The sequence below is a fragment of the Ramularia collo-cygni genome (genome assembly GCF_900074925.1).
Source record: "Ramularia collo-cygni strain URUG2 genome assembly, contig: RCC_scaffold19, whole genome shotgun sequence".
Taxonomy (NCBI): domain Eukaryota; kingdom Fungi; phylum Ascomycota; class Dothideomycetes; order Mycosphaerellales; family Mycosphaerellaceae; genus Ramularia; species Ramularia collo-cygni.
This window is the reverse complement of record NW_019716273.1, coordinates 330536-343790: the sequence shown is the minus strand read 5'-3', so window position 1 is coordinate 343790 and position 13255 is coordinate 330536. Positions and strand designations below refer to the sequence as shown.

The window sequence follows — 13255 nt, the reverse complement described above, 5'->3', positions numbered from 1 at the left end:
CGATATTGAACACTTTGTCCCTCTCCTGGGGAGATTGATCATTGCTTTACTTCCCTTCAACAACTATGAATTAACTAGGCACGTGGAAGTCAATGAGTGATGCGGTTTGCAAATTGAGTCAACATCATCATATACATCAGGGTATCATAAAGATCTACAAAGACTTCCCGCCAACAGGACTCTTCTTCTTCACAGCCCTCAACCCAGGCAACGCTCCATCCTTCCCACCCCTTCTACCGAGTTCCACCACCACAAACCTGATGAAGTYTTTCAAACCCCAATAGCTCGAATGCGCACCCAGCATAGTCAAATACTGAATCTCAAGATATCCACCGCCATATCTTACGTAGAAATCAATCTGACCATTATCGTTCAACAACAACATTCTCTGCTCGGCGATCTCCTCGCGTGTGAAATCGTGAATCTCAAGTTCCACAGTACTCGGAAGTCGTGGAAGCGGTGGAGGCGCGCCAGTGAGGTTCGGACGGCCAGAGAACCATCGAGTTGTGTTGGATGTACCCGCTGCGAACCAATAGCCCGGTGTGTTGGACGGGACGACGGCTTTCTTGAGAGAGGATGCGAGGGACACGTCCACGGTTGCATTCATTTGGTAGGCGACGGGATCATAGCCGTTCATGATGTTGTAGATGTTGTCGACTGCAATGCATCCGTATTGTCCTTTTTCGCCGCATATAGTGGGATTGTTGGTAGATGGATCCGCGAGGGCTTGAGGCGAAGGGTGATGCAATCTTGGGCGAAGCTGTGCGCGACGGAGAAGTAGGAAGAAGCCAGCTGGCGAGCCTGCTAGGAAGAGATTGTGTGTGTTGAACAGGAGATGGTCGAGATTTTCAACATCAAGGTCGAGATTTGTCGGATCCGACAGATGCTGAGGTATTTGCGTGGGCTGTTTCGACAATATGTCAATAGCCATGACGCTACCCAGAGAGTGAGCGATGATGTGCACCTTTCCGTGCTCGGCGAAACCAGGATTATTCTGACACCAGAGTTGATAGACCTTGTTGGCTTCCCTGATGACTGCTGCAATCATCTTGGGCTGATGTTGCGACATGTAATAGGGGATGTCGAGCATGACATCGCTGACAATCCCACGTACGGACGGTAGAGTGTCCGGTGTGATGTCCTGAAGGGTGAAGCTATTTGTATCGTCTGGCTTTGAGCTGGCAGGATCGTCCTCATTGCGATACCCTCCCTCTTCGAATGACAGCTGATGTCGCCAATTTACGGGCAGGACCATGATCCCACCCATGTCGTCGCGGAAGTGGGTCTTGACTTCTTTGTTCCCGCATTCGACCATGATCTCTCTTCGGAAAGCATTGATGGCGTGCGTGAAGTTGAAACTTTCCATGCGCTCGCTCAATTTCTGCCCGATGCCTATACATTGATGATTAGCATTGTCCTCCTATTGATCTTCCTACTGAATTACCGTGAATGACCAGCACCAGTTCCGAGACTACCGGCCGCTCGCTGTTGGCCAACTCAGGATCGTTCTGTGATCGCTTTTTCGCATTCGGTCCGGAAGACGAGATACCATGTTGTCCTTGTGTCTTCCTCGTGTTGGTCTTTGGAGGATGTAGCTTATCCCATATGGCTTGGTCGAATCCGCGAACCACAGGGATGCCAATATTGTGGCCTTTGCGAATGTAGTTGGCCAGGGGTCTCCTCCCATAATATGCCGAGGGCATCAGTGTAGGTTTTAGGATCTTGGCTTCTCTCTCATTTGCATAGATCACTCCACATTGGGCGTACGTTCGCACAGCACCCGCTCGACCCCAGTTTGACACACCCACAGCTTTGTTATCGGAACCACCTGGACCGGTCGAAATGTCGATGATGTCCATCGCGGCTTCAACAGCTCTCTCACGCTGTTGCTCGGGTGTCTCGGGCTGACCGGAGAACAAATTGGCAGCGGCAGCACGCACGAGATTATCCTCCCCAACATTGACTGGCGCCTGCCGACTGGGAGGTCTGCTGTCGGTCACTTTCATGGGAAGTTTCTCAGGCCACAGCTTATGTACGATCTTCGTCTCCCCGATGGCACCCACTTCGACAGCACTGTTCAACTCATCTTTCCATGTCTCAGTCCAGCACTGTAGATCGACGTATCCAGCTTCCAGCATGTTGGCCACCGGTGTCTCCACCGGCAGCATCGYATCTTGGTAGAACCACGTCCCACGTATCACCTGTGCTGTATCATTGACTGGCGCCCAGTATATTGGTGTCATCTGCAGATCAGGCATTTCCACTTGATGCAGCCTCGACACTCCGACGGGAACCTTTGCAGCGGGACTTTTCTTTGATTCCTTCCGCGGCACAGGAGCTGGGCTACGATCTGCTAAATGTGATGGATCATCCCACTCGTAGGTGTCATGTTTTCTAACCTCTGGCCGTGCCGAACGCTCCTCGAAACGCTGCAAGGGAGACGGATCGATCTTCTTCCTTGTGGGAGCTCGTAAAAAGGGCGTGCCCGTCGTATCTGGACTTGCCGAGAGCTCAGTTGCACTTGCCAATACATCTGACGCCTCTTCACCTTGAGGGAGGCCATTATCATGTCCCAGACTTGAAGCGGCTGCTTTGCCTGTCCTGGTTCGCGGCGTAGCTTCTCTCGAGCTTGATCCTTGCCTCCTCTCTCTCACCACGGACGAGCTGGCCCGCGGTCGAGTACGACTCCCATCCCGACTACTCTGCGGGTCCTTTTCGCCCTGATTCTCATGATACTTCAAGATCTTCCGCCGTAGCTCATTCCAGGCCTTATCCAGAGCAGTGTTGTCATAAGTGGAGAAGGGTTTGGGTTCTTGTCTCAAGGTAGCACTGCTGACACTGGTATAAGGCGGCAGAGGAGCAAGCGGATCGTCTATGGGTGCTGGAGAGCTGTAGAAGAAGCGGGCAGCGATCGGCGGAGGTGGGTCCGTATGGTGCAGTACATCTCGAATGTACTGATTCGCTGAGCTGCTCATCGCTTATGTCGCGTCAGACCGTCGTGAAGGGAAGGATCAGGCTGATGAGGCAGGAAATGTGATGTGATGATCGGGTATCAGTGCAGCGACTTCTATCAAATCCCGGACCGACACGCTGCTCGTGGTGTTGGGATGTGCGTTGCCGTCTTATGCGGATGCCTGCTTGCTGCTCCTGCTCCTGCTTCTGCTTCTTGACGTGGCAGCAAGGAACCACGGGAGCTCAGATCCGCCTACCGCAACGCCGGCCAATTGATTCCACGAATACTCGCCGCGACTGTCGCCTCGATGAAGGTGGGAGGGTGGGTCATCTTGCGAGTTTGGTGGTTGGAGTGGGATTTCTAATCGGAGAATACAAGATCAACGGGCACTTTGGTCGTCGTTCTGGTCCATGCGTCGGCCATCGGCCAGCATGACGCACTCTCGATCACATGAATGCGAAGACCAGACGTTTGTGAAACATCGACGCTGATGCTGTTTATCAGACATCAAATGAGAAGTTTCAATCGATGAACGTTTTTGATCTTTGTTGAATAATCGATAGAGTCTAGATCTGATTCGAGTATCTCGATTCATTGTGCATACTGTACTCCTAAGTGAGGCTCGTCGTAATCTCCATACTTGGTCAGACTCTCTACCAGGTATAGAGATTACTTTCCCCTCTCCACATGTACACAACAACAGCATCACAACGATCAGCAACCGGAAAATACCACACTCCACCACAATGGGCGCCTTCCGCACAGCAGTCATCCTCGAAATTCTCGCCAACATCTCCTCCATAATCCCTCTAATCCTCAACCCCGATTTCGCCCTCTCCTTCCTTGTCACAGGTCCCTCACAAATCACACCCGCAACCCGAACTCTCGCACGATACTTTGGTGGTTTCGTAGCAACCATAACTGTGCCTCTACTGCTCTCCATACCAACGCCGGCTCCAGGGCCGGCAGGAGAAGCTCAACGAGGCACACGGCGGACAACGTATCTCACTCTTGGAGCTGGGGAGGTAGCGCTGGGTGGATTGATGGCTTGGGCGTATGCCACGGGAGCGGATAGTGGAATGACAGATATGGCTTTGTTGGGAGGAGCAATGAATCTGGGAGCTTTTCTCATCATGCGATATGTGTTCCTATTTGGCAAGCCGGAGTTGTTGGAGGAGAGGGGAGTGAAGAAGACTGCTTGACATGTGGAATGATGGAGGAGAGCAAAATCGTGTCGTTTCGTTTCATGCTCTAAATTGTCTAAAAGCCAGACAGAGCGCATTGCAATCGCAACGCCTCCCACAATACGCACGGCGCCAATAAGTGGTATAAACTACAAAACTTTCCTTTCCTTTCCTTCACCTCGCTCTTCCTCATCTACATCATGAGATGCTGACCTCAACACGACCCTCGTTACCTGGACCACCCTTGGCAAGCTCTGGGAGCAGGTAGGTGATGTCGTCCCAAGGATGTCTGTACAGGCCAGTACGCAGTCTCTTCTGGTCGAGGAAGTGGGCAATCAGACCAATTGAGCGACCGAGCACGAAAAGACCGTTGAGGACACCCATCTTGAGGTAATCCTCAGCCTCCTCGTTGCTGAAAGCACCAGAGTTGCGAAGAAGATCGACGAAGCAGACGGCGACACATCCGTCGACGTTGAGGATGAGGTTGTCCTTCTTCGAAGTGGTGACGGATTCGACGGCGAGAGCGTAATCGAGGAGCTTGGTGTTGGGGAAGTTGGCCTGGCAGTACTCCTTGACGAGAGACACACGGAGATCGGGGTTGTTGCGAGACTTGACACGGTGGCCGATACCAGGGACTGCAGACGGTTAGCATTGTAAGTTTGTGTACTGAGAAGCGGGACTTACTGAGCTTGTTCTCCTTTCTCATCGTGTCGACGAAATCACGAGGGCTGAGACCCTTGTCAAAGGCACGGGTGAACTCCTCAGCGGCACCGTCAAGGGCACCACCGAAACGAGAACCAATGGTGAGCAGACCAGCAACCAGGGCGGAAATGAGATCCTTGCCGGCACGAGTGGTGATGATGGTGTTCATGGCACCGGAAACGGCAGGACCGTGATCGGCAGTAAGCATGAGGACCATCTCCAAGAACTTGCTCGCGTAGTCTGGTAGTCTGCGGCGGAACCAAAGCAGAGACATGACACCACCGATACCAATGTTGTCGCGGAATACGTCTGAGATGGGCAGACCAGCGTACAGAAGCTCCTGGCCACGGTCGTCGGAAATGGTAGAGATGAAAGCAGCTGGCTTACGGATGAGACCCAGCTCCTGAGCCCAAGAGTAGTCGATTGGAATCTTGGGAACAGCTGGCTCGGGCTTGGGGACAATGGATCCAGCCTTGACCAGCTTCTGGTAGACGCTGGAGAGCATCTCAGGGAGCTCCTCGAAGGTGTTGGGTACGAAGAATCCAGCCTCACGCATGCTCTTGTTCTTGGTGACAGCAGTCTCAAGCTCCGAGTTAGCCATGGAACCTGCGTGACCGAACTGCACCTCAGTCTTGAGCATGCCAGCAACGGTACCAATAGCCCAGGCGACAATCGGCTTGGTGATGACACCAGCCTTGACAGCCTCAATCACACGGTACTCCTCAATACCACCAACCTCACCGAGAAGCAGAAGGATCTTGCACTCTGGGTCGGCTTGGTATCGGAGCATGTGGTCGATGAATGTGGTTCCGGGGTATCGGTCACCACCAATGGCAACACCCTCGTACACACCGTCGGTGTAGTTGGCGACCAGGTTGTTCAGCTCGTTGGACATACCTCCAGACTTGGAGACGTATCCGACCGAACCCTTGCGGTAAAGCTTGGAGGCCACAATGTTGTCCATCATACCGCCAGTGTTTCCAATCTTGRACGCACCAGGCTTGATGCCACCAACAGTAGCTGGACCGATGATGGTGACGCCCTTCTTCTTGGCTACGTGAAGAATCTCACGTGCACGCCTCTCTGGCACACCCTCGGCGATGATTGCAATGGACTTGATTTGTGGGACTTGTAGGAGCTCCATGGTGGAGCTGTAGACGGATCGGGAGGAAGCAAAGTTGACCACGCAGTCAACATCGCTGTGCTTGGCCATGGCCGACTCAACGGACTGGTAGACTGGGAGGAGAGTCTCGGAAGTGCCCCAGTACCTGTCATGGTGTCAATTTGAGCTCGCAGAATTTGAGAGCTTTTGTGACCTACATCTTGCTGACGAACTGGCCTCCGAATGTGTAGATGATTCCAGCAACGGAAGGAGTCTTACGCTTGCAAATAAAGTCGAAGTCGAGCATACCCTGCACGGCCTTGGTCTGCATGCCGCTGTGGAGAGGTCAGCCATTGCCAACTCCGCTCAGTGCGTGGGAAGGCGCGAAATGAAGACTTACTAAACGAAACATCTCGTCTTTGGGTGGAAGAGTGTGTGTCCGGCCTGTGGGCTCAAAGGTCTGCTGGGAGCTGCGAATCTCYGAATGTTGTCGTTTGCTGCAAGATTCTTTTCGTGTCCATTGACACCGTTCGAAGCTGCGGCAGCCATGATTGTGGAGTTACTCCTCGACGGCTTTCCCAAAGTGTTCTTTCAAAGAGAATCTGCTGCGAGTTGCTGACAGTCAGTGTCGTCCTGCGGAGTTTTGCAAAGTGGTGTGCTGACGCTTTCCGGAGGGATGTTCGGGTGATGTGTGTTTGGAGGTGGGTGTGTGAGCTGACAAGAAACCAAAGCTCCGAATTTAAATTTGGATGCTTCAGCTTGCCTTGCGGTGTTTCAAGGATTGGACTTACGACACGAACACTTGTTTGACAATGGGGAGGATTGGAGATGGTGAGAGGAGGATGGATGTGAAGGGGTGAGTAGGAGAACAAGGTGGGAGCTCAAGGCACAGAAAGCAACACCGCGTTGTCAAATGTTGATCTCAACCAGCACGCATTGAACAACCCGCCGGACCCTTACAGACCTCCCGATCATGCAGCGCTAGAGCTGTGGCTCTCGAATAATTTCACCGAAAGAGATCTGATGGGGATCCGTTCACCAACACCCCACTGGTCGCACTGAGCGCTCGTTCTCGCTTTCCTCCGACTTTTCCATGGAATCCACTCGGATCCCCTCCACAAATCGTAAGTTGTTTTTGTACAGCAATCGCCCAAAAAGCATTAGGCTCAGCAGCCGACACATGGCCGTGGGCCGACGAGCGACTATCTCTAGTGGCCGCTGTCGTTTTCGCATTTCTTCGATGAGTGAGCACACCGCCGAAGACCTCCGCATGGATTCATGATTGTTTTACGGGGAAAGACATTCGAGACGAACGAAACGATGCGGGGAGAGGAGTTTCGATGGCGATGACAGGTTCGCTGAGATGTCCGAGCAACTCCAACAATAGCAAATCGTTCAAACGACCGTCAGATCCCGGTCGGAACTCCTCCTGCGTCACACAGCAATCCATTGTGGGATTATTGGGTTGAATAATTTGCTGGAAGTTGAGGAGGGGGGGAAGAGAGGATCGGCGCCGCGGGAGCTTCACGTTCGCGACCCACCAGTTGAAGGTCCCTGCCGCAGGGACCTCCAAGAAATGAGCCCAACAGAAAAGTGATGATAATCGTGTTACAACTCACGACCAGAAGAGTCGTGCGCGTATCCCGAAACCGAATCCTCGTCTCAACAGTGCTCTCATCTTCCTCTTCCCTCTTCCTCTACACACACCGTTTCCTCGCCATTGGCACCTCTCCCTACCCACGCCATTGAAAGTTCACCCACCAAAGGTATGTCAATCAGCCAGCTCTGAGAGCTTCCATTGGCGTCACCCTTGTCACCATGCTGCAACGGACCGCATCGGACAATATACACCGACAGCTGTTGCTTTCGGGTCGTTGTGTGCAGCAGCAGCAGCAAAAATCGTGTCGAAGGGCTGTAAAATCCGCCGTGACATTGACCTTGGTACCTTTGGTGCAACTGTGCAAGTCCGAAGCAGAAGCACCCTCCCTCACATTCCAGCTGGAAAAGATCTAGCTTACGTGGTGTACCGCACGAGCAATCCCTCCACCATAATCCGCCGCATTATAGCCAAATCTTTCAAGTTGAAGTTCAGCTGCTTACCAGAAACTCCATCAGCTATCCTCCGAATCACAAACCCTTCATCACAATGTCCGCAAAGTCGATCCTCGAAGCGTACGTTCTACCTCCAATCCTCTCTCAATGGCTCTTCTCTACTGACAAGCGCCCAGCGATGGCAAGGCCATCCTCAACTACCACCTCACCCGCGCTCCTGTGATCAAGCCGACTCCTCTCGCGCCTCAGTCCACCCACAACCCACCCGCAAAGCTCGCAACCATCACATTCGCAGACGGCGACGATGTCAACGGCGTGCTGGACGCAGCAGAGGCCAAATACCCCTTCCTCTTAGCTCCAGGTGCAAAATTTGTTGCGAAGCCCGATCAGCTGATCAAGCGACGAGGCAAGTCTGGGCTGCTCAAGCTCAATGCAACATGGCCAGAGGCCAAAGAGTGGGTTGCTGCTCGCGCAAACAAAGTCCAGAAGGTCGAGCATGTCGAGGGTGCTTTGAGGAATTTCCTCGTTGAGCCATTCGTGCCTCACCCACAGGAGACTGAGTACTACATCAACATTAACTCCGTCCGCGAGGTATGCTTGGCATCCAGAATCTGCAAATTGCCGCATTTGCTGACTGTGAAATTTCTAGGGCGACTGGATTCTGTTCTACCACGAGGGTGGTGTGGATGTTGGAGACGTTGACGCAAAGGCCGAGAAGCTCCTGATCCCCGTCGATCTGGCAGAGTACCCAAGCAACGACCAGATCGCAGCAGGCCTCCTCTCACAAGTGCCCAAGGGTGTCCACCCGGTCCTCATTGACTTCATCTCCCGCCTCTACGCCGTGTACGTCGACTGCCAGTTCACCTACCTTGAAATCAACCCTCTGGTTGCCATTCCCAACGCCGACAAGACCTCTGCCGAGGTGCACTTCCTCGATCTTGCTGCCAAGATTGACCAAACTGCCGAGTTCGAATGTGGTGTGAAGTGGGCCATTGCACGCTCTCCAGCTGCTCTCGGAATCCCAGTTCTCGCCTCGAAAGACACCAAGGTCCAGATCGATGCTGGCCCACCAATGGAGTTCCCAGCTCCTTTCGGTCGTGAGATGAGCAAGGAGGAGGCTTACATTGCTGAGATGGACGCCAAGACCGGTGCTTCCCTCAAGCTCACCATTCTCAACTCGCAAGGTCGCGTATGGACATTGGTCGCTGGTGGTGGTGCGTCCGTTGTCTACGCCGACGCTATTGCATCCGCAGGTTTCGCATCCGAGCTTGCCAACTACGGCGAGTACTCTGGCGCACCAACCGAGACCCAGACTTTCCACTACGCACGAACTGTCTTTGACCTCATGCTGCGGGCACCTCAGCACCCCGAGGGCAAGGTTCTCTTCATCGGTGGCGGTATTGCCAACTTCACAAACGTAAGTTTTGCATCTTCCAACAGAAGGTATTGCAATGCTAACAATCCGGTCTAGGTCGCAAGCACATTCAAGGGTGTCATTCGTGCAATTCGCGAAGTCGCGCCTCTCATGAACGAGCACAAGGTCCAGATCTGGGTCCGTCGTGCGGGTCCCAACTACCAGGAGGGTCTCAAGAACATCAAGGCCGTCGGCAAAGAGCTGGACCTCAACATGCACGTCTTCGGCCCAGAGATGCACGTCTCTGGAATCGTTCCATTGGCGTTAGTTCCTGGCAAGATGAACGACTCAATCAAAGAGTTTGAGGCTTAGAGCGGTGGAACGAGACGATTGCGGAGCATTGGGTGTGAATGATTAGAATTACGTTGCGGATATCCTTGCTTGTCTATGTGGGCTGCTCGGCGCTGTGGAGATGAACATGTGAGCTAAAAATCATGAAGTGAGCGGAGTTGTTTGCATATGAAATATTTACATACCTAGATTGAGTGAAATCGTTTGATGAAATCTCCTATAATGCCTCATGGGAAAGTAAGGGTCCAAATTACTCTCTCTACATGAAAATGCAAGGCCAACGCCGGTATTTTTTTCTCGCGGCTGCGTCGGCCTGCCCGACCTAGCAGCAGCCGCGCAATGCAAAAAGGAGCAATTAAAATACGTGCGTTGTTACGTTACGTTATAGAGATACGACGTTTCGGGGTTCGCGACAACGACTTTTTACAAGTCACCGTGATCAAAAACGCCCTCCGAGCGTGACCAAGAATACTGCGAGAAATCCTCGTCCGTGAGGCATTATAGGATAGTCCCGTTTGATGCTCCTGTGTCCTCCATCTTGCTCTCGACCGAACATTGTCTGCGGGCCGCAGCTGCTTAGTCACCCTCTTCCACCTGCCTCGCGACAGAACGTCAAGTCTCTCTCGAACAATACTCCACCAATTAACACCGCCAACATGAGTGTACGCCTGCGTAGCGCACATTATCTTAACATCTCTAACGACCTCACAGTTCATCCCACTCAACCCCCGCCCCATGCTCCAGGGCCTCGTAAACAAAGAAGTCATCATTCGCATCAAATGGGGACAAGAATACACCGGCCGTCTCGTCAGCGTGGACTCATACATGAACATTCAACTCAGCGGCGCAAAAGAGTGGAAAGACGGCGTAGATGCGGGTACCCTGGGACAGGTCTTGATTCGGTGAGCAAAGGCACACAATCACATGCAATAAAGTGAGAGAATTCGGCGAACTGACGAATGTATTTTGATAGGTGTAACAATGTGCTGTGGATATCGGCGCACGATCAAAAGAGTTCGAATGGGGATACGAAGATGGAGGATTAGAGGGACTGGGAAGGCTATGGATTGAGGATATCTTGTGGATGGACGGGATGGCGCATGGAAAAAAGAGCTTGCGCGCGGGATTGATTTGCGACGTCGACATGGACTGCCTTGCAAGGCAATTGTGGCGTCAAGACAGCGAGGTGTGCTCCAAGTTGAGCGCACGTTCTGAAGATGCGCTGGAGTGAGAAGATGAGTTTGGCGCAAAGGGCGTTCACATCATGAGGAATGGGCATGGGCTGCTAGGTCAGTAGCACATCCTACCAGTGGCTTTATCTTTCAATTTGGCTAAATCAGCTTCGTGCAGAGATTGAAGTATGTCGCGAGAATGTGGACGAAAAGCGACTCATGTATCATATGGGGAATCTGTATGCTGCCTACTAAGGTCGGTACTGTGGACCTATGCTGTCTTCCACCATGCTTTCCATAGCCCGGCGTTCCTGTTTCGTGACTCATATCTCATATATCTTCTCAGACTCTTTCATGAGGCTGCACAGCACGAATCTGTTCCATGCTCGGTCGAGCACTCCGCCATTCTCCATCATGTTGGCCTGCATCCGCCTGCCTCAATTCCCAGCTGCCCGTCCTTTCATGACCATGTCTCTCTACTGTAGCACCGACCACTGCGCCACCCTTGGGGATGCTAAGGTCTTGATCACTGGCCATCTTCTGGCCTCCTTTGAAACCTCCCAGGTCGCTCTTCCGGCTGTTCTTCCCATTCCGATGAAATCGCACGCCGGCAAGGAGCATCACCGCTCCGAATATCAAAGCTGCAACCGCCAATGTCACCACCGCACCAATAATTCCCGCCACCACCGGACTCAAACCGGAGTGGTTCCTGGGTCTCTCCGTCGTGGACGCTGTGCAGAATGAGGTCGCAGAGCCGTTGTTCCCGCACAGAGAACACCAGGTTTTCGTCCCTTCAAGCTTGATGTTGTTCATCAACTTCACGAAATCCAACCAATTCATATCGAATTGCTCCTTGGGTCGATTGAACAACGAATAGGCCTGTAGTTCATCGCCTGCTTCCGTTCCGTTCCGGAACATGAACCGTACGAAGAGGTCTTTCTCCTCTGGGACTCTGGCGACGGAAGCATTCGCCTGGCTGAAGAGCTCGAACACGAGGCTTGCGCCGAACTCGGGCATACCATACTATAAAGAGATGTCCGTTAGCGTCGCTACTCAAGCAATGTGTGGCTTCCTCCAGCCTTGGACATGTAGAAGATACTCACAAAGTTGGTGCTCTGCTCCTGAAGGTCTGTAAGAGCGAATAGCGACATGAACGGCTGGTAGTCTGCAAAAAATAGGTTGAGCGGTTGGTAAGTATCGGTACCGTAGACCGCGTCTGCCAGTCTGGAATATATGTTCGTTGCTAGGAAGTTCCCGGCAATAGTCGAGATGCTGCCTTGAATGCCAGAAATGCCAGTGCTTCCACTTCCTCCTGTAGCTGCATTGGACGCAGTCATGTTCGCGTACATGCCATATACTTGTTGATCTGCCAGCTCTTTCAGGGTGTTGATATAGCTTGTATTGGTCCCTTCAACGAGCTCATCTAGTTGCCGCTTTGCGGCTTCGTTGTGCTCGTACTTGTATCGTGCWTAGTCCCAGACTAGGTATGCATTTTCGTAGTTCCAGTATATATCCGAAGGGAGTACGTCGCTCAGGAATCGACTTCCAACTGTATGGTAGATATCTGCAGTCTTGTCGCGGGTTTCATTGGATTGTTGGGTGTAGCGAGAACGATACTCGGCGAGGCCGAACGATCCACATGTTGAAGCAGCGTTGAGGTAGATGGACATGGGGTCCCAGCCTGCTTTTGACGTGGAAATTTGAGGGTACTGGTAACCACCAAAAGGACCAGTGACATACGAGCCATTGTTCAGAGAGGAAGTCAGGTCAAGTGTACTGCTCGTGTTCAAGTCACCGGTACTGGGATAAAAGCCCTGGAGGAAAGCAGTTGCAGTCGCCGAATTCCATTGCTGATCAAGGGCACTTGCGTAGACCTGTCTGTTGCTGTATATGTTGGGGTCGATTCCAACCAAAGGTGCTCCAGAGCCACCAATACCATTCGAGCCGTTCTTGAGGAGGATGTATCTTTCACGGAAGAACGTTCCCGCAGTGAATGCTTGATTCGCACCCACCGAGGTGAGCTTTGTAGGAATGTCACTGACGGTATCCGGAGAGCGATTGCCTGTACGCGTGAGAATGACAGAAGACCAGACAGTGTAATTCTTCTGCTGGTCGGATTGATCTTGAGCGTAAACTGGCGGTGTGAGTATGGCGGTAGCAGCAATTGTGAGAGCCAGTGCCAGCATCTTGGCGGTAGAAGTCCTGCAACGAGGAGCGCGTCTCAAACGACTCTACTCGTTCCGAATCTTCAGCCGAGAGAGAAACACTGTCCACTTACCTCTTCATGCGGACGCGGGCTGGGGTTTATCAGTTTGATCTCTTATCGCCGCACAGCCATGACGCTCAAAGGATGAGCCCGACCTCGTGAGCATCTGGCGCCATGTT

General features: G+C 52.6%; 6 protein-coding genes; 3 read left to right on the top strand and 3 right to left on the bottom strand.

The window, feature by feature from the left end:
- Nucleotides 1-154: 154 nt before the first annotated feature.
- Nucleotides 155-2975, bottom strand: RCC_09775 (related to phosphatidic acid-preferring phospholipase A1, contains DDHD domain; the record flags this gene model as incomplete). XM_023775014.1 has 2 exons in its annotated part: nt 155-1392; nt 1445-2975. 2 exons carry the CDS (start codon nt 2973-2975, stop codon nt 155-157), a joined length of 2769 nt encoding a protein of 922 aa, XP_023630782.1.
- Nucleotides 2976-3699: 724 nt separating this feature from the next.
- On the top strand, nt 3700-4155 carry RCC_09774 (uncharacterized protein; the record flags this gene model as incomplete). Its single annotated transcript, XM_023775013.1, has 1 exon — nt 3700-4155. One exon carries the CDS (start codon nt 3700-3702, stop codon nt 4153-4155), a length of 456 nt encoding a protein of 151 aa, XP_023630781.1.
- Nucleotides 4156-4335: 180 nt separating this feature from the next.
- Nucleotides 4336-6490, bottom strand: RCC_09773 (probable ATP citrate lyase subunit 1; the record flags this gene model as incomplete). XM_023775012.1 has 4 exons in its annotated part: nt 4336-4772; nt 4822-6107; nt 6160-6276; nt 6342-6490. The coding sequence occupies 4 exons, from the start codon at nt 6488-6490 to the stop codon at nt 4336-4338; spliced, it is 1989 nt and encodes a 662-aa protein (XP_023630780.1).
- Nucleotides 6491-8087: 1597 nt separating this feature from the next.
- On the top strand, nt 8088-9719 carry RCC_09772 (probable ATP-citrate lyase; the record flags this gene model as incomplete). XM_023775011.1 has 4 exons in its annotated part: nt 8088-8113; nt 8170-8584; nt 8643-9410; nt 9465-9719. The coding sequence occupies 4 exons, from the start codon at nt 8088-8090 to the stop codon at nt 9717-9719; spliced, it is 1464 nt and encodes a 487-aa protein (XP_023630779.1).
- A 635-nt stretch (nt 9720-10354) lies between these two features.
- Nucleotides 10355-10744, top strand: RCC_09771 (related to snRNP protein SMX3; the record flags this gene model as incomplete). XM_023775010.1 has 3 exons in its annotated part: nt 10355-10360; nt 10410-10600; nt 10672-10744. 3 exons carry the CDS (start codon nt 10355-10357, stop codon nt 10742-10744), a joined length of 270 nt encoding a protein of 89 aa, XP_023630778.1.
- A 468-nt stretch (nt 10745-11212) lies between these two features.
- On the bottom strand, nt 11213-13056 carry RCC_09770 (uncharacterized protein; the record flags this gene model as incomplete). XM_023775009.1 has 2 exons in its annotated part: nt 11213-11893; nt 11974-13056. 2 exons carry the CDS (start codon nt 13054-13056, stop codon nt 11213-11215), a joined length of 1764 nt encoding a protein of 587 aa, XP_023630777.1.
- Between the last annotated feature and the right edge of the window lie 199 nt (nt 13057-13255).